This window comes from Podarcis muralis, chromosome 11 (assembly GCF_964188315.1).
Source record: "Podarcis muralis chromosome 11, rPodMur119.hap1.1, whole genome shotgun sequence".
NCBI classification, from domain to species: domain Eukaryota; kingdom Metazoa; phylum Chordata; class Lepidosauria; order Squamata; family Lacertidae; genus Podarcis; species Podarcis muralis.
The window spans coordinates 39,187,339-39,215,143 of record NC_135665.1 but is presented as its reverse complement, the minus strand read 5'-3'; the positions used below and the strand labels follow the sequence as shown (position 1 = coordinate 39,215,143).

At 40.6% G+C, this 27,805-nt stretch overlaps 1 protein-coding gene across 3 annotated transcripts in view; it reads left to right on the top strand.

The window, feature by feature from the left end:
- Positions 1-25,589, top strand: part of HOMER1 (homer scaffold protein 1) — a 72,291-nt gene extending 46,702 nt beyond the window's left edge. For all 3 annotated transcript variants that reach the window (XM_028747967.2, XM_028747965.2, XM_028747968.2), the window contains exons 6-9: positions 9,593-9,749; positions 18,262-18,372; positions 19,813-19,893; positions 22,484-25,589. In XM_028747967.2, coding sequence (XP_028603800.1) covers positions 9,593-9,749; positions 18,262-18,372; positions 19,813-19,893; positions 22,484-22,672 — 538 coding nt within the window. In that variant the 3' untranslated portion in view covers positions 22,673-25,589. The remainder of the gene's footprint in view (positions 1-9,592; positions 9,750-18,261; positions 18,373-19,812; positions 19,894-22,483) is intronic.
- The last annotated feature ends 2,216 nt before the right edge of the window (positions 25,590-27,805 follow it).

Sequence of the window (27,805 nt, the reverse complement as noted above, 5' to 3'; positions counted from 1 at the left end):
TATTAATTTTTCTATAGGTCCTTTCCATCCTTGGTTCCTTTTTTACCCCAAGTTCTGTTCTTGCACCACTTACAGTTGCATCAAACCCTTGTTTTGCTTACTGCTCCTTCTTCTATCAGCTACTTTGGCTCATGCTCAGCATTCTTGTTGTACAACACTCCTGTTTCATTCTTTCCCAGCAATATACAGCTTAGACTATGGATGAGTCTTTTCTCTATACGAAGAGAGGCAGATGTGCACATGAACAGTTTTAACTCTGTGAAACTGCTCCTGCAATCCACCAACTCCTAGCTTCTCTCAAAGGACCTTGCATCTGTGCTTTCCATGGTTCCTATTCCCATTCTCAGTTCTTAGAATGTTTGCAAATATGTTAAGGCGTCATCAGTTGATGCCAGAAGTTTCACCATCACCACAACCAAAATCCTTTTGTTAGGTCAATTCATTATCTTATATAAATAACAGCAAACTAGGCCTTATTAAATAGAAGTGGAATGCATTGCAAAAAAAAAAGCACTCAAAACTCCAGCTGGTCTGGTATCAGTGTTGTCATCCTTTTGTTCAAAAGTAAATTATTCAGGAAATTATCAGATTTTAAATTCTGAGCAATATTGTTTCCTTCCTTTGCTTCATACCCATGAAGCAAAAGTACTTTTGTATAAAGTATGGTCAACCCTTATTGGGATCTGGCCAGACATCCCAAGGGTAGCCCTCTTGCCTGAAGGGAAATGAGCACAGATATTGCAGTGCTAGCTTTCAGGAAAGATTTGTGCGGATTCATATGTTATGGGTACTATATAGAGAAAGGTCCTTTCTAGCAGCAAACAAACTAATTAAAAGCAATGGTGCCTAGCCACAAATGATAAGTAAAAATAATATAAAAGTCAGGGTAAAAATTGCTGGAGTATTTTATTTACAAATAAATACAAAAATTCAATGATAGAGCACATGCTTTTCATGCAGAAGAACTCAAATTCAATCTCTGGCATCTCCAGGTATGGCTGGAAAAGGCTCTTGGCCTGAAACCCTGTAGTGAGCCACATGGACCCCATGGTCTGACATTGTAGAAGGCAAGTTTCTATTATTAAACCAGTGATATATCTACACGTCAGCAGACAAAAAGCACACATTATTTTGGAACTCTACATTCAGTGGATAGAGTTTAAAAACAACAATAATAAACATGTTTAATAAACATGTTGCTGACCAACGTTCTTAAAAACCACAATGCATTGTAAATATGTTTTAATTGAAAGTAGCACAGGAAACATCTAATAACAGATAGTTAATGCATTTTAATACATAGTCTTCAATGGCTCAAATTTACAAAGCAGTGTCATATTTCATTTTCAGAGTTTTCCTCCAGTTCAGGCTTGCATATAGTTACGTAGCCTAACAGTAGAAGCCTGTGCATATTTCATTGGAAGTAAGTCCCATTATGCTTAATGAGGTTTACTCCTGTGTAAATGTGTATAGGATTGCGATTTAAAGCAGGAGTTCTTCTCCTTATTGAATTCACTGTAATTTAAATCTTAAATTATTTTCATCATATGTTTATCTCAATCATCTCATAAATATAACAAACATTTATTTGGATCTTAAGAGAAATTAATTCAAGGATGTTCGCATAAGTAAAGTTTCCCTCCCCTTTTCATTTGCAGCAATCTGCCACCTTCCAAAAAGCATTTTGTTTTTATTAAATGTTCTTTGTAGAACTGGCAATTCCCTCCTGAACAAAACTGGATGGATCAGGGGGGAGGGGAAGGGAGGAGTTGAGCAGCTGGAGGAAAGCAGAATTTCCCAAAATTGGGCTTGAAACCAAAACTATGTTAAGCAAGTTTACAGAAGGAAAGTTTTAATTTGCATCCCCACACACCCCTTTCTGCATTGTTCAGGAGAGTCCCTGACCCTCTTAAGAGGCTTTGCCTGGAAGGTGGAAAGGGCACACCTGGCTGCAAGGGGCGGGGAGGGGAAACTGCCCTTTCATGAACATCCTTGTTAGCTTACTTTATAATCCAGGTCTTTTGTAGAAGTAGAAGGATACCATGTCCATGCAGGGCCTTAATTGATCTTCATCATAATTGAACGAAATATTTATTCTTAGTGTAAAGATTTACACTGAGAGAGAAGTGCTCATAGAAGCGAATGTAAATGCTAAGCATGTACAGTAGGCAAATTTCTATCTACACCCCTCTCCATTCTGCTTCCATACCAAACAGGGATATACCCTCTCAAGGCAAAACACACAAGGGTGTGAAGTAAAGTTGCTGAGGCATGTGGCTTGGAGAGAGAGGATACAACCTAGAGAGAGTCTCAAGAGCCAAAGGCAGTTTCCCAACCCTGATTTTAGAATAATTCAAGTTGAAGTGGCTTCATTTATGGCAAAAAGAAAATATGCCAATAGCAGCACTATGGGTTACACAAGACACTAATCGTGTGGTTTTCTCTTGAGTTCTGTATTTTTCCTTCACAAATATGGGAACTAGTTCCAGACCCTCTAAGTGTCCCTGTTTTTCAGAAGCCATTCCAGTTTTGATCTGATTTGATCCCAGAATGTCCCACTTTTTCTTAAGGTGTCCTTATTTTCATTGGAGAAATGTTGGAGGGTATGGAGTTCTTTACCTCTGCCCTGGAATGCATTTGTGTTTTTGTGGCAGTTAATACTACCTTTCATGAGGAAGTAACAGTAAACGAGAAGATGAATTCAACTTGCTTACTACGCAAACTGCTTTGAGAATATTTTGAAGGATAGTGGTGTATAAATATTTTAAATAAATAAATTTGTAAACAAATTTTAGTCTTGAAATTCTGTTATTAGCCAGTTGATTCTTTTTGGGGGCGGGGCAGATTGTATCGATCTATCACACACTAATTGCAAACTCCTCGTTCTGTATGTAGCCAATGTCGCACTATCCACACAACACCAGCAAAGCTGACAGAACTTTTTAAAAGAAAAAAATGGAGGCAAACAGCCCAATGATGACTAAGCATGCTCAGTGGGCAGTGAATGCTACTTAACTGTGAGGAAATGAAACAGAAAATGTGGTGGGGGGTGGAACAGTTGGAACCCTGAACTGCGCACTACAGAATTTTGTTGCAGGTCCCTTGCAATAAAACTAGTGGCAATCCAACATCGCAAGTATACTGTCCTATTTCTTCCTTCCATCTATAATGGAAGGAGAGAAGCCTTAGTGCAGGAGCTATTCCTACACTGAAAAGAATTGGATGGCATGTGTACTTCACTGTTTGGAGAAGAAGTAAAATGACAGACTTCCAGGAAATTGTGAAGGGAAAGGAGTGGTCTTGCTGGTTATTACCATGGGGGGGGGGGGATGCCAAAGGGCCACATAACTTTAACACACACACACATGACAAATACTGTAAGAGAGTGCAAATGATCTGAGAGAACTTTTGCAGAAGCTCACACAATATTGCTGGCTGCCAAGGAGAGAAGTTATGACCTTTTGCCTTGACCCATATTGGAGGCATTATCGAACAGGTGTGACTCTCGTGCAGTTGCATTCATTATGGTGCTAATGATAGCACTTGACCTCCCAGCGTCCAGGAAAGGCATAATTATTTATACTCCAAAATCACTATACCAGATGCCATATGAAATGTGGCTCTCTCTTCACACACATTTAAAAAATATTTTCCCCAATCTACTTTGAGTTAGAAAAATGCAGTAATAGCCCTATCAAAATATTTTTAAACAAAAACCTAAACATTTTAAGATGACAGCGGCGTATGTATATAATGTGTGTATTAATTAAATAGTTCATTCAGATATAAATAAATAAAAATAATTAAAACAGCAGCATAGATTTATTTTAAATAAATGAAAATACCAAAACACTTAAAAATAGCCCAGTCATTCTTCACAAACAGCATTTAAGAAGCAGTGGCCCAAAATAATTAAGTTTCGAAATCCACTTAAAAGTTTGTGCCCATCTTAGTGGGGAGGAAACTTTATAACTTGGGTACCATCACAACAAAGGCCCTATCTCTTGTGCCTGGCAGCTGAATCAAGCCTAGATGCATGGCCTCTGAAGCACATTTTCATACCCAAGCAGGCTTGTATGAGTGTAGGCTGACCTTCAGGCTACTTGATCACAAACTCTTTAGGACTTTAAAATGTTCCAGTAACCAGTACAACTGGTACAGGACCACTGTCACATGGGACCAGAAAACATCTGGCAGGGGGGCTGTCTTCTGCACCAGTTGAGGTATCGGAACCATCATCAATGGTAGCTCCACTCAGAGTGTCTTACAGTAGTCCAGCCTAGATGTGAGCAATCAAGGCAAGATCTGACCTCTCTCTAAATGGGATGCAGCTGGCATGATTCAGATTCTACTCTTGGTCACATAGATGTAGCTGGCATCAAATTTCAGTCATTCCATGATGTAGAATAGTACAAAGGTAGCTCATTTGGGAATCCCAGGTTTACAAGAGCCAAGAGAAGATTTCAAAAACCCTGCATTGCATGCCAAAAGACAGATAATAACTCAAGGTGTTGCAACTAATTGTCACATAAGGGATTATTTAGCTAGCAACTATAGAGCACTTTTTATATTTTAAAGAAAGTGTCCAACAGCTTTTATTGTGATGAATATATTTCACTGCGTTGAGCATAGAGAGAGTTCTTAAGCAGGGTGGCAAAGAAAAAGGAAATTTGTACATTTTCGATACCACGTATGTTATATTTATTTGCTGCTTTTTACAGCCAAGTGTCTTAAACTGACCCACAAGGGGGGGGGGGGATAACAAGAAACATTAAAGCCAAATGTCAAAACAGCAGTAATACAAGTACTCATTCATATGTAAAAAATCCTACCTATCCCCTTAAAAGATGAGCACAAAAGAGGCCACAGGTATAACTAGTTACCCACCGGATTAAGGGCCAAAATTTGGCTGACATCTAAAAGTAGACCATAATGGTGCCAGCTGTGCTTCCTTGGGGGAGAGCATTCCACAAGCGGGAAGCTACCAGTGAAAAAGCCTGTACTTGTGTTGCCACCTTCTGCATCCCCTTGGACGAGAAACACAGAGAAGGGTCTCATATGATGAACATGGTGTTTGGGTTGGTTCATGTAGGGAGAGGCGTTCCTGAGGTATTGGGGTCCTGAGCCACATATTGCTTAATAGGTCAAAACTAGCACTTTGTTATGGACACTTACTGGTAGCCAGTACAGTTGTCTCAGGATGGGTGTTACATACTCAGTCCACCTGGCTGTTGAATTCTACACCAAGAGTGGTTTCAAAGGCAGCCCCATGTATATAGTACATTGCCGTAATGTATACTGGAGTTTACCAGAATGTAGGCAACAGAAGTCAGTTTATCTCTGTCCAGAATGCAATCTGCTCCACCAAGGCCAGTTGCGCATCAAGCAGCAGTAATGGATATAGAAGTACCCCCAGGCTATACACCTGCTCCTTCAGAGGGACTGTAACCCAATCCAGAGCAGGCCAAACTCCAGCCATTGATCTGAGGGAAACACCCACTAACAGCACCTCAGCCTTATTCGATTGAGTTTCAGTTTATTGGGTCTTATCCAGTCCATTACTGAGGCAAGACACCAGTCTAGCAGATTCACTGCCACGACTACATAGAATCGTAGAACTGTAAAGTTGGAAGGGATTCCAAGGGTCATCTAGTCCAACCCCCTGAAATGCAGGAATCATAACTAAAGAGTCAGTGTGGTGTAGTAGTTAAGAGTGGTAATCTCGTAATCTGGGGAACCGGGTTCGGGTCTCCGCTCCTCCACATGTAGCTGCTGGGTGACCTTGGGCTAGTCACACGTCTTTGAAGTCTCTCAGCCCCACTCACCTCACAGAGTGTTTGTTGTGGGCGAGGAAGGGAAAGGAGAATGTTAGCTGCTTTGAGACTCGTTCAGGTAGTGATAAAGCGGGATATCAAATCCAAACTCTTCTTCTTCTAAAGAATCCCTGACCAATGGCCATCCAACATCTGCTTAAAAACCTTCAATGAAGGGGAGTCCATCACCTTCCGAGGGAGTCCATTCTGCTGTTGCATAGCTATTGCTGTCAAAAAGTTCTTTTTAACATTTACGTAGTTGGAAACTCCTTTCTTGTAATTTGATTCCACTGGTTTGGGTCCTACCCACCAGGGCAGTAGAAAACAAGCCTGCTCCATTTTCCATGTGACAGACCTTTAGATATTTGAAGATGGCTATCATATCACCTCTCAGTCTCCTCTTCTCCAGGGTAAACATACCCAACTCCTTCGACAGTTGCTCAAAAGTCTTGGTTTCCAGACCCTTCATTTTTGTTTCCACCCTCTGCACACTCTTTAGCTTGTCAATATTTTATCAATATATTATACAGTGGTACCTCGGGTTACATATGCTTCAGGTTACATACGCTTCAGGTTACAGACTCCGCTAACCCAGAAATAGTACCTCGGGTTAAGAACTTTGCTTCAGGATGAGAATAGAAATTGTGCTCCGGCGGCGCGGCAGCAGCAGGAGGCCCCATTGGCTAAAGTGGTGCTTCAGGTTAAGAACAGTTTCAGGTTAAGAACGGACCTCTGGAACGAATTAAGTACTTAACCCGAGGTACCACTGTATTGTGGTGCCTAGAACTGGACACTGTACTCCAGGTGGGGTCTGACCAAGGTAGAATAAAGCAGTACTATTACTTCCCTTAATCTGGACACAATACGTCTGCAACTGCGATAGAGCAATGTATCACCAGCACATTACTGAAAATGTACTCCAGAGCTCTGGGTGAGCCTATTCAGTATAGGAAAACCTAAACCTGCAGCACTGAGGACTGTAGGAGCTGAACAACACCCCACCCCCATCACCAGCCTCTGAAGATATCCATCCCCAATTGTATTGGAGCGTGAAAAGTGGCACTGCCTACCCTAAATTTGGATAGTCACAAATACTGTGGTCAATGGTATTGAAAGCCACTGAGAGATCAAGGAACAGTAACAGAGACACACGCCGCCTGTCTCTCCTGACAAAGGTCTTTGTGACCAAGGTGGTTTCCATGGCCAAACCCTGATTGAAATAGATCTGGAAAGTTAGTCTTACACAAGAGAGCCTGGATCTGACCTGCAGCCATGCACTCAAGAACATTGCTCAAGAAACAAACATTGGCAACTGGTCACTAATTGGTCACTAAGGACCACCCCTTCTTGCATGGCCAAGCGAGCTGCTGCCTCCTTGTTAGATTTTACCAGCCTTGAAGAACAAGAGTAAGAACAGAAATGGTCACCTGTGCTGATGCCAGCACCTTGTCCACATCTTCGTGCTTTACTAACAAACTCTGGATGGCTCTTGAGAATCACATGCTAAAATAGTGGAGTCAAGGTCTCAGCTGATTCAAGTGATTTTATCTTCAAATTGCTCTGCAAACAAATCACAGCAAGCAACCACTGGTTTTAGCTCAGCTAGATTATCATTAAAAGGTAAAGGTAAAGGTACCCCTGCCCGTACGGGCCAGTCTTGACAGACTCTAGGGTTGTACGCTCATCTCACTCTAGAGGCGGGGAGCCAGCGCTGTCCGCAGACACTTCCGGGTCACGTGGCCAGCGTGACATCGCTGCTCTGGCGAGCCAGAGCCGCACACGGAAACGCCATTTACCTTCCCGCTATAAAGCGGTACCTATTTATCTACTTGCACTTAAGGGTGCTTTCGAACTGCTAGGTGGGCAGGAGCTGGGACCGAACGACGGGAGCTCACCCCGCCGCGGGGATTCAAACCACCGACCATGCGATCGGCAAGTCCTAGGCGCTGAGGTTTTACCCACAGCGCCACCCACGTCCCGAGATTATCATTAGGATTTATTAAATTTGTATACTGCCCTTCATCTCAATATCCCAGGGCAGTTCACAACAGATAAATACAAAATGAGAATACAAAATACTTTACATACTAAATAAACAAAAGGAAAAACAAACCAATAACTCACAAACACATTGGAAACAAAGTAAGCTTTATACCGCCTTCATTTATACCGCCACTGAGTAAACTTGATAATGAGCCCTCACTAGTTTTCTGTTGCATTCGCCTGAAGATTTTCTCCACTTGCATTCAAGTCGTCTTCCAGCTTGTTTCATTGCCCAAGGCTCTGGTGTATACCAAAGAAGCCAACAGGGTTCTATCAAGTGGCAGAGGGAACTCGGGGGATTGTGTCAGTGGCCCAGATCATCCATGTTTTCTACAGGCAACCAGGGCCAGTCATGTCAGCTGGAAAACCCTCCATAGGGTCTGGGAACTAATCGGATCCTTCAGTCTCCAAGGACATTCCCCTGCCTCTGTGGAAGGGGAAAGCTGCTGAAAACCTAAAATGCAACAGGAAGTGATCTGATCTGGACAACGGACTGGATCACTCTCCGATCACCCTATTTCTGCTCAGTTGATGAAATCAGATGTATAGGCTATGGCCTGCTACATGTGTGAAGCCAATGGCCTGTTGAGACAGTGCCATGGTTGTCATGGCAGCCAGGAAGTCCTGAGCTGTCCCAGATTTAATGGCCTCAACATGGATGCCAAAGTCCCCCAGAACCAACAATCTGCATCTCCTCAACACCATATCTATGGTTTTAATTTTTTGATTGTTTTAATGGCTTTTACTTATAATTTATTGTTTTATTATGTTGGTTAACTGCTTCAAGGTTTTTTTTACAATCAAGTGGTATATAAATTTTATGACAGATGTAATGGCAAACTGTGGTTAGTTTACAAATGAAAGCAAATGTTTCTATCTTCCTTGAGGTTGAGCAGGGGAAGGGAGAGTACATGGGCCTTGGGCTTGTCCAAGTTATTTTCCATATTGCTAATCTTTGTCTTAGGCATACTTTCAAACTCTCTCTTTGCATATTGTAAGATGGTTAATTAATATAATGCAACTAATTTTTTTACTAATTAATTTTTACTAAAAATTAATTAATTTTTATAATGAATGATTTTAGAATGTTGTTTATGCTGTACCTTTGTACTGTTTTATTGTTGTTAGCCGCCCTGAGCCCGGCTTCGGCTGGGGAGGGCGGGATATAAATAAAATTTATTATTTATTATTATTATTATTATTATTATTATTATTATTATTATTATTATTAATTCCTGACCTGTTATTGGAGAAGATAACAATAGGTATTTTCATTGTTTACTTTTTATCTTCTATGATTAGGCAATATCTAGTATGAAAATTCAAAAAAATCATTCACATATTCGCAGTCAGATATTTCTCTTCCAAAACATACAGAGCTACCTTATATTGAGTCAAATAATTGGGCCATCTGCCCCACTAATGTGGCAGTGGCTCTTAGGGAGAGGTCTTTCCCAGCCTTGATGTCCTTTTAAGTGGCGAACCAGAGTTTGAACCTAGAATCTTCAGCATGCAAAATATGTGCTTATCTACTAAGCTTCCTCCCACCCCAATCCCTAGGCAATGTGTTTTTGCATCATGCTCTACTTTGGAAAAAAATATAATCATAGAACTTGGGAGGGACCACAAGACTTGTTGGCTTCTGAAGACAATTGTATAGGCATGAGCCAGAGAACAAAAATAACCCAGTGATGCTGTGGTCTCCACTATTGTGACAACTGTTTTTTTGTCCATAGTTCAGCAATCGGCAAGCACTGGGAGGCAGAACTTGCAACACTCAAGGGTAACAATGCCAAGCTTACAGCAGCTCTGCTCGAGTCCACTGCCAACGTGAAACAATGGAAACAACAGCTTGCTGCATATCAAGAGGAAGCAGAACGTCTACATAAGCGGGTAAGTTTAAAGCTTTTGACTACATATTGTTAGTGGATCTGCATGTTATGAACTAAGAAAAAGGTGCAGTAAAAATCTTCTGGTCATCTGACAATTAATAGCATTCATGCAAGCTGAGCTTTATTTTCTCTTCTGATGAAATATAAAGTTTTCATGTAATAAATTCTCCCATAGTAATAAATTGTATGTTATTGTATTATATAGTTTGAGTTTTATCTAACAAATCATATAAATATGTATTACTAAGTGATGTCTATAGCTCTGGGTCAGACGTATAAGATTAATTTAGTGTACTTGGACTTGCCTGCGTGTGAGTCACTTTTAACCATAGCTAAGCATTATTTTGGTTTAAAGGTGAATGTGCAGTGTACTGGTGCGTGGGGCTAAAATTGTGGGCAAATTTGCTTTTCTTCTTCTCATGCTGCTGCTTCAATGCTGGAAGCTAAACCATGGTTTGGTTTGGTTTAGTGTTAGGTCTCAACCTGGGCTCATGGTTTTTCTTTCTCCAAACAAACCATGAGCTGCAACCTACTGTAGGTTTGCTTTTGTGAGCTTGTGCCCATTAAGATAACTGAAACCAGTGCAAAATAGCTGGAAAATAAATTCTGTATTCATGGAGAAGTGCAGGGGCAAACTATCTCAGTCCAGATATATGGCAGGCACGGTGTCATTTTGTCTGTGTATATTATGTGCCTTGTGAAATGGTAGCAAGCACAATTTTTTTCACTTTATATACTGCATTGATTCATATTCAACTGAGCACTAATTTGATAAACTCATAATGTAGACAACTGTAGATATTCAAAATGATCTGCTCTCTTTTTCATCTCCTGTTGTTTCATTTATCCTCCAGTTTGTACATTCCTCCCACTCTAAACTATATTCTCTCTTTAGGTTTGTTAATAAGATAAACTAAGGCAAGTTAAGTAACTGCATGAATTAAGATTCTGTAAGGGTGAAGGCATATGTAACATTTTTAGAAGAGCATTTGCCCAGGAAGGACATTCACCACATTCAGTTCAAACATACCTTGTTGACCTCTGGAGGGAAATAGCTCTGCAAGGATAAAGTAGAAGCCTGCAATGTACTCTTCTGCCCAGCTGTTCCTCTTGGTGTCATCCAGAAGCAAATACTCCTAGAGAAGTTTTGTGCTTTTGAATTATTTTCCGTCTTCAATTTATGAGTTGACAAGTGAGCAGATTAAAATAAAATTAAAAAGTAGATAGCCATCTGAAGTATGGGAGGGAAGGTCAAGAATGTTGGCTGAGTTCATGCATGATTTGTTGGTATGTGTGTCTGTCATTTCAGCTGTAGAGCTGGAAGGAAGCCCATCTTGCATTGCTGTTAGAAACACCCTTGGTCCTGTTTTGTTACATCAAGTTTTATTAAATGTGTTGGGATTTTGGGTGGGTGATGGTTGTAGACAAAAGGGAGCTGTATTTTGTATGCAAATCTGTTAAAGCCATACATCACTGGATGCAAAAGATTTTTCTATGCATATCCCATTCTCCAGGGAGGATCACTGCAAAGTATTTATCCCAGCATGCCACTGTGATAAGAACCTTTCAGAGGATAAAGGATGGAAGTTCTGAAACTGTCTAAGGGGCAAACTACATATCATATGCAAATGTTTGTAACAAATCCCTGACAGCTGCATTTCTGAATAAAAGTGGGTTGGGAGGGGCATATCTTCAGCAGAAAAGTGGGGAAAGGCTTTTAACCCTTCCCCTGACAGCTAGTTTCTCATACAAGGAAATACAGTGGTACCTCGGGTTACAGATGCTTCAGGTTACAGACGCTTCAGGTTACAGACTCCGCTAAGCCAGAAATAGTACCTCGGGTTAAGAACTTTGCTTCAGGATGAGAACAGAAATCGTGCTCCGGTGGCGCGGCAGCAGTGGGAGGCCCCATTAGCTAAAGTGGTGCTTCAGGTTAAGAACAGTTTCAGGTTAAGAACGGACCTCCAGAACGAATTAAGTACTTAACCTGAGGTACTACTGTAGATACTTGCATCCTGATGGTAATCAGGATGGTAATCAGCTAGGATAATTTGGAAAAGAAAAGTCTGTCTGTTGGGAAAAGGCTTAAGCGCCTGCTCCCTATCTAATGCTTCGCTGCTCAAAATGGTTCTCTCCCAAAGCCTATTTTCTTCAGAAAAAATGGCTGGAGGAGCAACATTCACATGTGGTTCTTTTTGTCTCTAAAAGAATGTAGTCTTGTTCACACTTGTTTCACTAAAATCCATCCAAGCAAGATATTTCAGTAAGTTTCAATACTGTTTTTTGTATGGACACAAATTGCTGACAAGCAATATTGCTGAAAGGCCTTAGCCTTCACAATGCTTAGTCGTTAACCCTTGATCCATCCACTTTTCTGGGAGCAGCAGACTTCAAAGCTGTAAGGATGATTGAAACAGGTACCAAGAGCCTCCATAATATTAATATAAATAAAAACTTCAGAATATTTGACAGGTACAGTAAGCACTTTGTGGCCGCTGTAGGTCAAGTCAAGTCGAGTAACCTTTATTGGCATCACATAAGAACATTCGCTACTGTAGGTGTGGGAGCGTCTCTCATTCACCATGAAGAAACTACACTGTCCAATTCACTCCAGATGTTTTTAAGCATGTTCATGTGCCTATAAATACAATTTAAACTTAAAGAAATAAGAAAATGTGTATTTTGCAAAAGCTGGATTTGCATGTGATACCTCCTTGCCACATTGTTTTCTATAGTTTTCTTTCCTTCCTTTCCTAGTAAAGTTTCTCCTTTGTTTTGTGAAATTATTGACTTAAGTTATAATAACAGAGGGTTAGTTACGAAGTTGGCTGCATGTTTATGCTGAGAAATGTAAAAGGCTGACCACATACTGTTTGTTTGTTTGTTTGTTTGTTTGTTTGTTTGTTTGTTTGCTTGCTTGCTTGCTTGCTTGCTTTGCTTGCTTGCTTCCTTCCTTCCTTCCTTCCTGGGCTACTTCCATCCTCAGCAATAGCAGGTTTTTCTGGCTCTCTCTCCCCCTGGCATAATGGATCCTCAGGAATGTTTAGTAGGTAACAGGCAAGCCTTAGGCAGAGAGCACAAGTTTTGTGGCTTTTTTCCCCCCTTTTCCTTTTCCATTTTGACATAAAACTATGGCCCTTTACTGATATGCAGTGTAAGCCTATCCATGTATATGCCAAAGGAAGTCATCATGTATTCAGTAGTGCTTACATCCAGTTAAGTGTGCATAGGATTTCAACTTCAGTTTTCTTTGGCATCCTTCTGCCGGTGGAAGACTTTGATCCAGTGAAGGCTCTTGTCATCAGAATGCAGGGAGAAACAAAGTTTGCTGATTCCCCTCCTTCTGCACCAACGCTGTTGCAAAGGGTCAGCTGGCCTCTGGAGCAGATTTTGCATAGCGATATCCTCAAAGGATGAGGGGGAAAGGTGAAAATTGTCTCCCTTACTGTTTCGCTTACAGAAGCCTCTACTGAATTAAAGAGGCTTTTGTTAGCATGGGGATACCATTGGTTATCCCTTAATTAAAGCAATAAAATATTATATATTAAATATATTAATGCAATAAAGCAAGGAGGTGAAAAAAATGCCCCAAAGCACATCTTTGTTCATAGTCCTTTATTGGCATTACTGGAAGACTTAATTTGCCAGGAAAAGTGTGTCCCTTGTTGTTTTTTCTTTATTTGTCCATCCAGTAAGAGCTGGAATTGTAGAATTTGAGGTTAGCCATGCACATGAGAAGAATCCAATTAATGCAGAATCTTATCATAGTTGATACATTCATATTGTAGGTGAAAAAACAAACTGCTAAATGTGTCAGCTGTTCTGTGCGTGTTTTGTGCCCAGTACCGTTTAAATTGTCACAGGCATTCTGAATATTCTACATTCCACTCGGAGTGTTTCTCCCAATTCCTGCTTCAGCTTCTTGCCCAAGTATCATGAATGTTCTAGGACACAGGATATTGTTTTAACAGGTCCTGGAACATCAGTTATAATAAAAACAAGCTAAGGAAACAGAGCAAAACAAAATTTCATCCATACATTTTGCCTGGGGCCATTATCCTTTTGTTTGTTTGCTCCCACTTCAGTTGTACAACTCTACTGCAGTGCTATGCAATTACTTGTTTTGTAGATATTGAGTGCTGCATATACAACTTACCTTCCATGCTTAGTTTAAGTTGATCATTCCCTCCTGGATACCTAGAAATGTGACCTATAAACTTAGCAAGCCAAAGGATTTCCATTTAAACTGATGCAACACCTATTCTCATTTGGAGTTTTAGAAATAGAAGAAAGTATAAATTTATAAATGGGAGCTCCACTCTATTTTGCTTCTTCACATAAGACAGAGGCTTTCAACCTTTTTGAGTCCACAGCTCCCTTAACCAATTACATTCTTTCTGCAGCACCCTGTGGGGCCCAGGAGCCCAGTTATGTCACCCCTTGCCTGCAGAGCTGGCAGCCTCTCACCCTTTTTTCAAATACCTTCCCTTGTGGGGTGTTCCCTCAGCCTCTCCCCTCTCATTGGGAGTCCTCTAGGCAGCTGCTGCTGCCGCCCCTGGCCTCTAAGCCCCACCCCCCCGCCCCAAAGAGAGATGCCTCCCAGAGGCACCATTCACCTGTAGAGTTTATAGCCAGGGCTGCTGTAGTAAACAGCTGTGCAAGCCTTTGGGAGGCAGAGACACAAGAGAGCATCAGTGGAGGGAGGGATGGAAAGAGGGACAGAGGCCAGTGCTGCCCACGGCACCCCTGACCGTCATTCAAGGCACCCCAGGGTGCCACAGCACACCGGTTGAAAACCACTGACATAAGGGATTGATTACATACAACAGTGCCTTCATGTAAGTACATAATTATATTACAAGTTGCCGTTTTTAACCTAAGGGAAGTTTAAAAGCAACTTTGGATATATCAGGAATGGATAAGCAGAATTAGATATAAATTGTTATATGGGTCTTCTGTTCATGCTTTGCTCGATTGGGGTTTAAGAGTAATTGTGGATTCTGCTGATACTACCCTTCTTTTAAAGCAACATGCTGGTTGTATATTTATTATAAGCACATTTTGTAGAGAGTTCATATTTTCTTGTGTTAGGTAAATTAACTAACTAACTAACTAACTAACTAACTAACTAACTAACTATTGAAATTCTATGTGTTACCACAATGTGTTAAGGTTAAAAGTGCATGTAAAAATGGTTTCTACACTGAAAATGTAAATTCTAAGCTTTCAGATATCCTTGGACAATTTTTCAACCCCCTGGCAATCAGGAATTGTCTAACTAACATCAAGGAAACATTGCTTGAAATATAGAAAACTTTTATTTTAATTGTTTGATATTTGACTTCATTCTTCATGTAATGAGTTGTGTGATGTTTCTTTTTCCTCTCTCTTTTTAAAAACTGTAACAAGACCCTTGAGATTTGTATTCTGATTACTTTGGAAATCTAGATTAGTCTTCTTTAGCAATGCCTTTTAACATAGTAAGCACACCAGCATCTTTTAACAGCATATTGCTAGAAGCCAAAGAGTAATTTGGTTTATGACAATAGGGCCTAAATCCAGTTAGAGTCATGTGTGCTGTTAATAAACCATTGTAATTATCAGATGATCAGGACCAATACATTGGCAGTAGATCCTAATTAATGGTTTTCTGTGAACATGCAGATGTCTCTGGCTCCACTACTCCCATAGCATAGGCAGGAGCAACAAACCACAATCCCTGGTTTAGCATGATGTCCAAAGACCCAGTATGAAACTGACTGGACTTGTATTTGAGAGCACAGTCAGGCCTTTTGTGTGGTGGTGAAGACAGCAGAGAAGGCTTAGTGTGCTGACTGCACTGCATATTTGAGTAGCTGGCCAGCAGAACTGTTCCATGTGGTAAGAGGAATGTTGACATCTGTCCCAGGGAATAGTGTTGGAACCATGGGAGGGCTGCTGTGACAAGTTTGACAGGCCTTTGAGGATAAAAGTACTTGTCTTCTTGCTGAGTTTAGTGGCACCATTATTATAGAGCCAGGGAGCTGTCCAGCAAAACATATTGCCCAATCCTGTGGGATTGGTTTCAGCTGATGAGGCCTGAAAATATGGACAAGGTGCTTGCAGCTCTTTAGCCTATAACATGCCCCCCCCCCCGGCAACCCCTGCCCATCATGGCTTATTTGAGCTGGTCTGGGGGGAAGGTGGGAAGGTGGCCAGGTGACCTAATGAGGAGGAGGAGGATTTATTATTATTTATACCCCGTCCATCTGGCTGGGTTTCCCCAGCCACTCTGGGTGGCTGCCAACCAAATATTAAAAACACAGTACAGCATCAAACATTGAAAACTTCCCTAAACAGATGCCTTCAGATGTCTTTAAAAAGTAAGATAGTTGCTTATTGCCTTGACATCTGCTGAGAGGGCATTCCACAGGGCAGGCACCACTACCGAGAAGGCCCTCTGCCTGGTTCCCTGTAACCTCACTTCTTGCAGCGAGGAAACCGCCAGAAGGCCCTCAGCGCTGGACCTCTGTGTCCGGATTGAACAATTATTGCTTCTACCCTAAAAAAAAGGTCCTGGAGTTGCTAGTTACAGGATTTTTATAGTAGCTATGTCATGGAAAACTCACTTTCTACATCTCAGGCCAGAATTACATGCCAGCCAACTGATTTTTCTATAGGAATGTGAGATAGGCATCATTTTCTCTTCCACCCTGTATTTGTCATATGCAGCGCTGTTTCCATTCTGCTGCAGTTCATCTTCCGTCAAATACTGTTATTGACCTTGCTGTCTGCTGTGGCAAAATTTAATAATTTACATAATGAATTAGAAACTTCATCTGCATGTAAAGACAGGCTCTGGTGGGTTGAGTGGATAAGACCAATAGTGGGTCCAATGGTCAAGAAGGCAGTTGGATAGTGTCTTGTACGCCTCCTTCCAACAACTCCTTAGGCCCAGCTGGTACCAAACGTATTGCTGTGCTTTCCTTTGCACCACATCAGTGAGACCAAGAGAAGGATCTTGTCGTGTGGGCAGCCCAGGATCTCCATACACACTGCCCAGGCTTGCATGCCAGGGAGGTCAATTTGGTGGCATGACCCTGCTTTGCTTTAATCACAGAGAATTTCTTCTTTATGAAAAGGGATACAGCCTGCCTGACTTCTAGTTTCCCTCTTCTTTTCTAAAGGTTCAACTCCCCACCGCATTCTGTGGGCTCACATGTTGTGGTTGAGCTGTTTTTATTAATTTCCTTTTTCTCTTTCTTTACAAACCTCTATACTTCTGAGTACCTAGGGAGTCCACAAAGCGTGCAGAAATTACACCCTTGTATTTGAGTGGCCCCATTTTGCTTCCAAAATGATAGGCGCTCAAACACCTGAGCTTGCTATTATGTGGAATGATGATAGTTAAATGAGACCTTTGAAGTTAAAAGCAGTCTGCCTCTGAATACTAGATGTTGGGAATAATCAATAGAGGAGGTGTGTTTCTTTCATGGCCTGCTAGTGGGTTTTCTTCAGGCCTTTGGCTGGTCAAAAGAGAGAGCCAGTGTGGTGTAGTGGTTAAGAGCAGTGGACTCATAATCTGGGGAACCGGGTTCGCGTCTCCGCTCCTCCACCTGCAGCTGCTGGGTGACCTTGGGCCAGTCACACTTATGTGAAGTCTCTCAGCCCCACTCACCTCACAGAGTGTTTGTTGTGGGGGAGGAAGGGAAAGGAGAATGTTAGCCGCTTTGAGACTCCTTCAGGTAGTGATAAAGCGGGATATCAAATCCAAACTCTTCTTCTTCTCTTCAAAACAGTGCCAGATTAGATGAACCCTCTTATCCAGCAGAGTTTTTCCTTTCTGCTCATGTTTTAATGCCCTCAAGTCACATTCAGAGGATTTGGCTGCCGTTAAATAAAAATTAGCATTGGGCATAATCCAGAGAAAGTTAAGCATGCTTCAATTCTATTAATGTTTTCTACAAGCACCTGAGTGACAACATGCACATGGTCTGTAGAATTGTAAGTACTGATGTTTAAATCACATTGTTTTAAGCGTCCATTGGTTTTGTTGTACAGTGCTGGTGGAAAAATGCAGAGGTTAATTAGAATTTTGGGGAAGTCTTTGGATGGTAAATTAGTCTTTGGATCTAAATTCAATAAATAATGATGATGATGATGTAGTAGGGGGTTAAAAGCTTTGTGTGAATGATTTTAGCAAACTAGTTCCACATCATTCTATTAAATAGTGTCAACTAGAAGAGTGTAGTTTGAAGGAGAACAGTCTTCATAATTAAATAAGCCATTCTTAGGTTTATATTTATCACTTTAATTCCCAACCAACCCATTATTAGATTCAAACTTTGCCACTTTTAGAAGCACTGGCATCAGGCACAGCACTTAAACAATGCTCCACCATCATTTCATAAAATACTGTGCAAAGCTAATGAAACCATTTCAATAAGTGTTAATGCTGTGATACAGATGCTTAGTAAAGCAGAAATGTCCCATATGGTCCTATAATTGTATATTATTTGTATTTATTTTTACAGGTGACTGAGCTGGAGTGTGTTAGTAGTCAAGCAAGTGCAGTCCACACACATAAAACAGAATTAAACCAGACAATACAAGAATTAGAGGCAACGCTGAAGAAAAAGGAAGAGGTACTTGCTTGCATTTGTTGATTGACTTATTAACAGCCCTGATTATTTACCTTATACACCATTCATAGTATTGCATTTTAAAATGGTTGTGGAAATCAGAATAATTTTTAAAAATAATGTTTCAGTCTGGGACTGATGATGATGATGAAAAATCAATCAGTTTCTTAAAGGGAAGCTTAGCTTGTATCAAAATACGGGTTACAAAAATAAGTTGTCTAATTTGTTGTTGTTTTTTATTCTGTTGACTAACATCTAGAATGAGATGCAAAATTCTTTGCATAGGGAAAAACATTTAGATACCGGTAAATATGGGTTGTTTCCCCCCCCCAAAAAAACCCACACATTTCTTTCAAAAGTCAGTAGCTTTCCTCTGTCCTTCTTGGAAGTGTGAAAGCAGGCTGACAAACAGGCCATAACTCATTTCTAAAAGGTGGCTTTTATATACTGGTTCAAAGTGCCTGAAGAGTCGGGAGTATTAGAATTAAAAGTACTTCCTCTAGTGATGATGATCGGCAGACTGACCCCTGCAGTATGAGGCCATGCATTGGTGGGAAGTTCAAAAAGCGTCTTTGTTGCCTTTGGCAAAGCACACTCACTTCCCCAAAGAGTGAATAATAGGTAGGGATTGCTTTTTATATCACTTCTCTAGTCCTAGAAGCACGCTATTATTTCGCTGTCAGTAATTGGCGCCAGATGTTTCAGAGGACAGTTCAAGATATCTCACTGCAGTTCCGAAATAGCATGCCTTCAGGGAAGTTTCTTCCTAGTCACCTAACTGGTAGACTTTTATTGCACAAAGAAGTGTTGAGATGTTCACTACTTCCACAGATGTCTACTTTAATTCTTGAAATCATTCTCTTCACAGAAGGCAAGTTAGGCTCTAAGCCAACGTTATTAGTATCTAGCCTGACTAAATGATTCCAGTGTTGCTTTAGACTTGGTCATGAATTGTTGCATATATTTCATTACGATTCCTCTGGCTTTCTTCTTGCTATAAAACAGACAGTTGTTCACAGTCCCTTGTAACTGAAATTTCATCTTTGTTCTTTGCAGCATTCCCTCCCTGGTGTCTTTAGCCCTGAAAAACTGGCTCTCTGGCAGCCGATTCTTATGACTCAATTTCAGCTATTGCTGCATAATCATTAGCAGATTTCTATGCTTATGAACCTGAAGCACAAATGATGCTTCCCACTGGGAACTGTGCATGTTTTGAGAAGCATGCTGAAGTTCAAAGCTCTAGGGCCAGCCAGATGGCTCTCAGGGTGATACAGTTTGGCCCACTCTCTGACTCTAGTTTTGCTGCATAAGTACCTGGGAGAAGTACCAATGGGTTCTGCAGCATTGGCAACCCTGTCTTGTTTGTCCTGATATGATGAGGGGGATTTGTCCAGGATGAAAGTTAGGTTGACTTTGGATAATATGCTGTTTTATCTCCTTTAGGAAATAGAAAAATTGAGACAAGAAATCGACAATGCCAGAGAACTTCAGGCACAGAGGGACTCTTTAACTCAGAAGTTACAAGTAAGTTACAGGATGAATAGGGTTGTATCTGCTTGTAGATAACAATAAAAAAGAGGAAAGAAGTTGGATAATTTTGGATCTCGAAGACTTGTACAGACAGACAGTTTGGGGTTACAGTATAGCCCCCACCCCATTACTGCTTTGATGGGGCTAACTGTGTTCCTGGCAGTGTTTGTGTGAACATTGTACAAGTGTGATGGAAGAAGGGAAGCTCTGTCACTGCGCAGGGAAAGCCCGTTCACGTTAAACAAACAAACAAATTATGAGAATGGCTGTCCTAGTGCTGGAGAGAAGGTGCTGTACATCTTTCAAGGGGGGAGAAAACATATAAAAGAAGTGATATGCTCTGTGGATATGTGAATTCTCTTTCAGACTTCCTTTTCTTAATAAAAGGTTACATACGGTAAGCATTCCTAGAGTTCCAGGGTGGTCCAATGTGTGGCCCTATTTTGGCGGCTTTCAGCAACATTTGATGTCCCTGTACAGCCCTCACTTTGCCTTCCCAAAGCTGGGTAAGTGAGGTGCTGGCCTTCAAGAAGGAGGTGTGAGGACTCTGATAGGCTCCTGGAGTCCCCCTGCCTCCTTCCTGGTTAGCACTTTCCTAGCTTTGGGGAGGAGGTGGGAGGGCTCTAGGACCCTGCCAGAGCTTTATGCCTCTTTTCCAAAGAAAGGCCCTTAGAGTTGAATTTCCAGATCACTCCAAGATCAGCAAAGAATTACAAGCCCAGAAGCACAAGCTGTTCCTAGATAATCCTCCCATCTCATGCAGACAGGTCAACAGAATGCTCGGATGCAATATATTGCCCCTTGAGTTACTTGGGGATATTTGATGCTCAGGAACACTGCAGTGTATTTTCTTGGGAGGAAGCAGAAGAGGGCTGTCTAGAGCAGGGAGGGGTGGGGAACATGTGGGCATTTGAACATAGTTGCGCTCTGACCGCCATCATTCCTGACCATTAGCCATGCTGGCTGAAGCTGATGGGAGTTGGGGTCCATCAACATCTGGAGGGCCAAAATAAAGCCTTATGCTGATGCCTTCCTGAGCAGGTAAAAATGCTGAAATTAGTATCTGGAAATTTTGAAATTTTATATTTCTATTGAAAGGCAAACAACCAAACTTTGATAAGCAGGTGGGAGTAATTTCTGCTAGAACACAAACACTTCCTCTTACATATCTGTTGCAATTTATGCTGGGAATTTTAGCGTTCATAGCTTTTGAAGCGGCATTCTTTAACAAATTGCTGCAGGCCTTGATGTCTTTCATCTCTTCAAATGAGTGTGTGTTTTAGATCTTGATTGCCTGTAGATTCTGTGTTCTCAAAACTGACTGGTCGAGTTACTTGGAGATAAGCAGCAAGATTATATACACACTCAAATGATGTCATGGTCTGTTATTAGCCAAATACTGCACAGTGCATTTTCATTTGACATATATGACCATTCAGTGGGATTTATGCCCTTGACAAACTTTTAAAAAACAAAAACTTAAATAAGTGCAACAAAAGAATCCTTTGCAAAACAATTTTACGTCCGTACCTGTTCTTTCCTACAGGTAACTCATATCTTATGCTTATTTTACTTATGTGATCACAGCTTTGTGTGGGGCTTGGGGAAGGATAAATAAATAAGGAGCAGAGGAAATCCACACCCACACACCCCCATGCAAAGCTGTGGTTGTGGACTTACATGGCTTTGGGAAGGCTGTGTGAGCACTTTGGCAGCATCCCAGAGCCCTTGCACTGCCTTCCCAAAGCCAGGCCAGCGCTAACTTTAGGAAGGCAGTGGGAGGGCTCTTGCACACTGGCAGAGCCCTCCCACCCTCCCACAGCCAGGTAGGCAGCCTTACAACTTGGGTGGGGCTTGTTTCAGGGGCTCCTGACTTTACACATTTTTGCATATATGTGTGGACCCACAGAACTGAACGCTTGTGAAAGATGTGAGTTATCTGGAAGGGGGGGTGAGTTCTTAACTACCATTTAAAATCCTGTTAACAATGACCTGGCTCCTGACACTGCCAAAAACAAAGTTTTCCTTTTAAATCCATTTGTAATTAAATGATGTTTAAATGACTAAAATATATATTTACTAAGATGCTAAATCATATTGTGTAGGCTAGTCCATGCATCCCTATCTATCCTCCATTCCCTTCCTAATTCTATGTGAGGCAGTGGCAAAGCACACTTATATAGCATGCGGCCCTTGAGGCCATTTTTGTGAGCACTCTGAGGGGGTCCTAGACTCCTCCTTCCTCCATCCCAAAGCCTACTTAGCTCTTTCCCAGCTTTGGGGAGGGGGTAGGAGGGCTCTAGGACCCTGCCAGAGTCTCTGTGTGTCAAATTGTGGCCTCACCTCTGCCCCCCAACCAACAAAGCAGTGTGGAGGCTACAGCTTCTGGGTCAAAGTTCTGTTGCAGTCCACTGCAACAGATACCTCCAGATGGGAATGTGAGCCTCAATCCCCATTTGTGAGTAAGAGATAACCCTGTTGAGCCTGATGATCACTCCAGCTCCATGTTAACTGTATAGAAAACTGATAAAGATAATACTGTATTTACAAATGACCTATATTGCTGCTGCTTCTTTTTTTTAAGGAAGTGGAAGTTCGAAACAAGGACCTAGAAGGACAACTGTCTGACCTAGAGCAGCGTCTGGAGAAAAGTCAGAATGAACAAGAAGCTTTTCGCAATAACTTGAAAACACTTTTAGAAATTCTTGATGGCAAAATCTTTGAACTAACAGAACTACGAGATAACCTGGCCAAGCTAATAGAATGCAGCTAAAGAAAACGGGATCTCAGTGCCAACCTTCTTAAAGATGCACTGTCTCTCTTCGTAGGACTTTGTTGGGCTCTGCATCAAAGTTGCACAAAATTAGGAAAACGCTCCTCCAGGAGGGCCTGTTTTAAATTTTCAACAATATATTTCAGTGTAAAATTTTAGAATTCAGCTTGTAGCTAGTTGGGGAAAAATAATAACTTGAACTACAAATTACCTCCTTGTATATAATTGGCCATAGATAACTCGAAAGATATTAACGGTAATTGAATGCAATCCTTTTCTATTATTAGCCAGTGAAATAATGAGAAGTGCCCCATATGGCATCCCTTTTAGTGTTAGACACATTGTAGATGATCTGTCTTATTTTGTTTTTATTTTGTTGGTTAAGACACTCAATTGCTGTGTTTTGTGCAAGAACTTTGCGATGACAGCCCTCTCTTTTGTTGTAATCTTAATAATTTCTCAGGATATTTTGCACTGTTAAGAAATAGTGCATTACTAATTAATTCTTGCCAGGCGTGAGAGAGAGTTGCATCTTTAATTCATACCTAGTGAGTAACTGCTTGTATAGAGTTCTTCCCTTTTTTATACTGGAAGATACTGTATTTATTTATGATGTTCACTCTGGTGTTCACTAATATTGTCCAGTGTATGGTTTACTTTTCTCTATTTAAGTTCATGTATGTAGAAGTTCTGTGTTCCATTTTGAAGCCTATCTATGAAGACAGGTGAGTCCCTGAAAAGTATTTTCAAATTTGCTATATACAGATAAGCATCAATCTAGTCTTATTTATTAATACCACATATGTTTAATATTCACTGTTACCAACATATGTTTTAATAATTCTTTTAACCAAAACTTCTTCAGAGTAACCAGTGCAGCTTGTTATAGATATACTGTGGATATACAGCAATTGCCAGGGTGTTTACGTTGACCTTGCTCATTCAAAGAAACTGTATAATCACAGGAAATTGGAGATATTTCCCCCTCCTCTTTGAACCTTCACATCACATGTTTATCAAAACCACACCAGGCAATATTCTGAATTTCAAAACAGGAATTGAATTCAGTTATCCTCAGTGAACATGTTTTTAAGTTGTTTTGATGTGATTTACAAAGACTTTTTGCCAAACATGTATTTCTTTATATAATATTTTTTATTTTAAAGAGAAAAAAATGAAAGGTAAGCCAAGTGTCAAATGTCTGCTTACTGAATGGGAGTTGCATTATGGGACAATCTTGCTGTAAATTGTCTAATATTGGAGAGGATTTTTAAAATGAATGGGGGGGGAAATCAAACACAAAGATGCACTGACCTTTTCTTTACACCCAAATTAATTTGAATGTTAAATGCAAAATCCAGCTTGAATATAAACTCTGTACAATAGAATTTTTTTTCCACTTAAGGACTGCTATTCAAAACTAGATAATATAAGTCGGGTTTTTTATGTGTGTACTGTATGTATATACTGTATAATACACGCATTCTAATTTGTATTCAAAGTGGGAGAAATACATGGTGGGTTAATTTATAAAATGCCATTTTCTTTATCTGTAATTTAACAGGTGTCTCCTGAAATGTCAGGATTACTGTTTAGCTAACAGTAAATTATCATGTATTATACTGTATGTACTGTACACATCATTTGAGTTTCATCCATATTTTAGAGTATTCTGCCACTTATTTTATTTATTACTGGAGAAAATATTTGTTCATTGCATTCATAGGTAAAAGCTTTCTATGGTGATTTTTTTTTTATAGCTAGATGTTAACGATGTGTAACTTTATCAGGTCCAGGACAGTAGTGATTACCTGATTTTAATTTACCTGGAGAAGTTTGTACCTGATTCTCTTGCTATATGAGTGTCAATTGGAAACATCTTCAGAAAAGTATAAAATTGGTGTAATTGTAGGAGGAATGAAGTATGTTCATGAGTGTTATTAATTATAACAAGTTAGAACAGAAATTTGATGGCAAAAAATGTAACATTATTTTTAATGAGATCAAAATTTTTAATACAATGACATTTACATGTGGGAAAATAGTTTACAAAATATTTCCACTGAAATGCTGTGTATATGTGTGGTACAAGAAATTTATTTGTATATGTACACATACACACACATGTATATACAGTACATGGAAAAATTTAAATGTGCACATTTTTAATATTTTCCTATTGAAATTAAATTTGAAAATTGGAAATCAATATTTGAGAATTTCTTTTCTCATGTATATTAAGATGCTTGACTTTGGGTTCTTTTGTTTGTAAAAATAAAATCTATGAGGGCTGCACCATTGAACTCCCAAAAGTCATCCAATATGTATATGGGATAAGTGGAATTAAGTGCACATATAAATAAAATCCTATTGTTAAGAATATTTTAATGTTCATTTACGGTAGGTGGGTGTTTAGAAATTGTATTCTAGAAATTGTATTCTGAAATTCCTAATTAGGTGATCATACCTACTTTAGCCACTTCTGTATTATTAAGGTAATAATTGGCATAATGGACAAAGTCATGTTTTCCCCAGAGACTGGTATTACATATTGTATCTATCTTAAGAGAAACTGTGGGAATATATATGCCAGAAAATGTTGGGTACTGTGGACAAACAAACAAACAAGAAATTACATAGGAGAACCCTGTGTACTTGTCATATGACAATTATGGAGACTTGTTTTAAAAAAACACCTTTCTTTTAAAACCCAACAAATACAGTTTTTATTTTGAAATACAATTGCTGTTCTGGAGAATGTACTTTACTCAATTTTTTCTTCTTCAGCTCTTTTTAAGTATTACAAACTGTTCAATGGATGGCAGCGTTTACCTTAATCCTTCAGGTGCTACTGGATTTTGAATTAGAGTGTCATGTTGTGAAATTCTGACTTTGACATAAAAAGGTTTTATAAGTACATCCCCGTCTGGAAGTTGGTTATTGGAGCCTCTTTCTCATAACTCTACTCCAGAATATTCCAATATTTCCCCCAACACCTAGTCTGGATTCAAGTAGATCCATTGAAACAAATGGGATTGAAGTTAGATGCTTTGAAATCAATGGGAATTATTAGCCATGAGTAGCTTAAGTCTAATTGGTTTCTGTGGGTCTACTGTAATCATGACCAAGTCTGGTTCCATCCCAACAGTACCTTAACTACAGCACATGTATGGAGCCTTAGTAAGCAAGATGGAGCATAACAGAAAGTCCGATTGATTGATTGATTGATTGATTGATTGATTGATTGGTCAGGTCTCGAAGAAACCAATTGATAGGCAATCTGGAGTTTACCGTGGCCAATTTCCTCCTTGCTGCTTTGTGAGATCTGTGAGATCTGATCGTAAATGTAAGGTTGGATCCAGAGTTGCCCTTTGATAAACAGAAGGGATGACAATCCAGTGAATGCTCCCAAGATGCCCCTTTCCTCTTGCATCATCATCACCAGCCCCAAGCCACCTCCTACCCTGTTCTCCCCTCTGGTGCAAGAGGTCAGCTTCTTTGGAAAAGGCTGCACACTCAGTGTCTGGGCTTGAGAAGCAGTCGCCTACATATCATCTGCAGGAGGCAGGGCCTCCACCTTGAGCTCCATTTCAACTTCCTGCCTTGTGGCAAAAGGCAAACCCTGCACTGGGCACAAGAGCCAATAGCAACAAGAAGAAAGAAGGCAGCAGCTGCCACTGTTCACCCCCCACCTGGAACACAAGCGGCCGCTTTGGAGAGGCACCACACACTCCTTCCATGAGAACATCCTGGGAACGGAATTCTGCTCATAGGAACCCAAGCCAAAATAACAATTTAAAATTATTACATGAGAATAGATACTTATATAATCCATTCATTAATAAGGATGTGGGTTCAAAGGACACCTACACTTGAACAACCTCAATTAATTCAGTGTGAATTACTTTCAACAAAACATGTATGGAACTAGACAGCAAATTAGCTTTTCCCATCCTTTGTTGCAAGCCAGCTCTCTACAAAATCAAGGTTCCTTATGGAAAACGTAAGTAGAAAAATTCACTTCCATACAGTACTTGTTCTTTGATTCTTGTGCCAAAATGGCAGCATGATTGGAAAATTTCCAATAGATTTTCTGATCCTGGCAGACAGGAGGGGGTAATGGTTAGGGAGACTCACATAGAATAATGCCACACTTTAATACTTCATAGCAACTTTGTAGCAAGCAGGTCTTTCGTGTGAGTAGTCTGGGTGGGTGGTTGACTAACCAGTTGCACAGGATCTGATTAATTACACGCTGGAACTCATAGCAATCTGCAGGGCTTGTTCATGGTTCTTAAGTTTGGTCTCAACAGCACAAAAAGAGCTTGAAATTTGGTTTTGCTACCAGGGAAAAAGGAAGCATTGCTGATACTACTTGAATGTGCAGACTAACAAATGTATTCTCTTGTGTTAAATCAGGTGTACCAATTTACACTTACACTTGGGGGAAAAGAACAGACTTACCAAGAGTAATCCTAGGGACAGTCTATAACAGAGGAGCCACCACTTCTTAAGCCTGATCAGGTTCACATGAGCCACAAAAGATGGAACGCACCTTCCCCTCTTCTTTTGGAACTTGGTCTTTTTATTATTTCTCCCATTGACATAGGGTAGTTTGTCTGAGGTATGTCAGGGGACTGCGGGGGGGGGGGGGGAGGGATTGGAATCATGCAGATCCAAGACTTCCCCCCAGGGTGGTCCTTTTCATTCCCTGCCAGAGTACCATCAGTGGAGTGACAGCAGCAGAGCTTTCTGCCGCTGCAATGAAGAGAAGGGTTCCAGGCACATACTTTCTCCTCAACCTTCAGACTTGCCTCATTGCCAACAAAGAGGCCCACAACACACAAGGTTGCAGCATCCCTGGTCAGCCAGCTGCCTCCAAAGAGGACTATCCAGGACTGGAACCAGACTTCAGGGGTCCCATGGTGTCCTGATGAGTCCTCAACAAGCACACAAAACCCCTGCCACTCCACTATAGCCACATTATTTTTCCTTGATGGCACAGGAGTGGCTGCAACACATTTGCTGCTCTGCCCATCAACTCTGCATGCAGTGTGAATGGGACTCAAGTGTGGTTCCTATCTGTAGTGGTTGCCCAATTTATCCAAAATGAAAACTTTTGTTTTCAAAGTT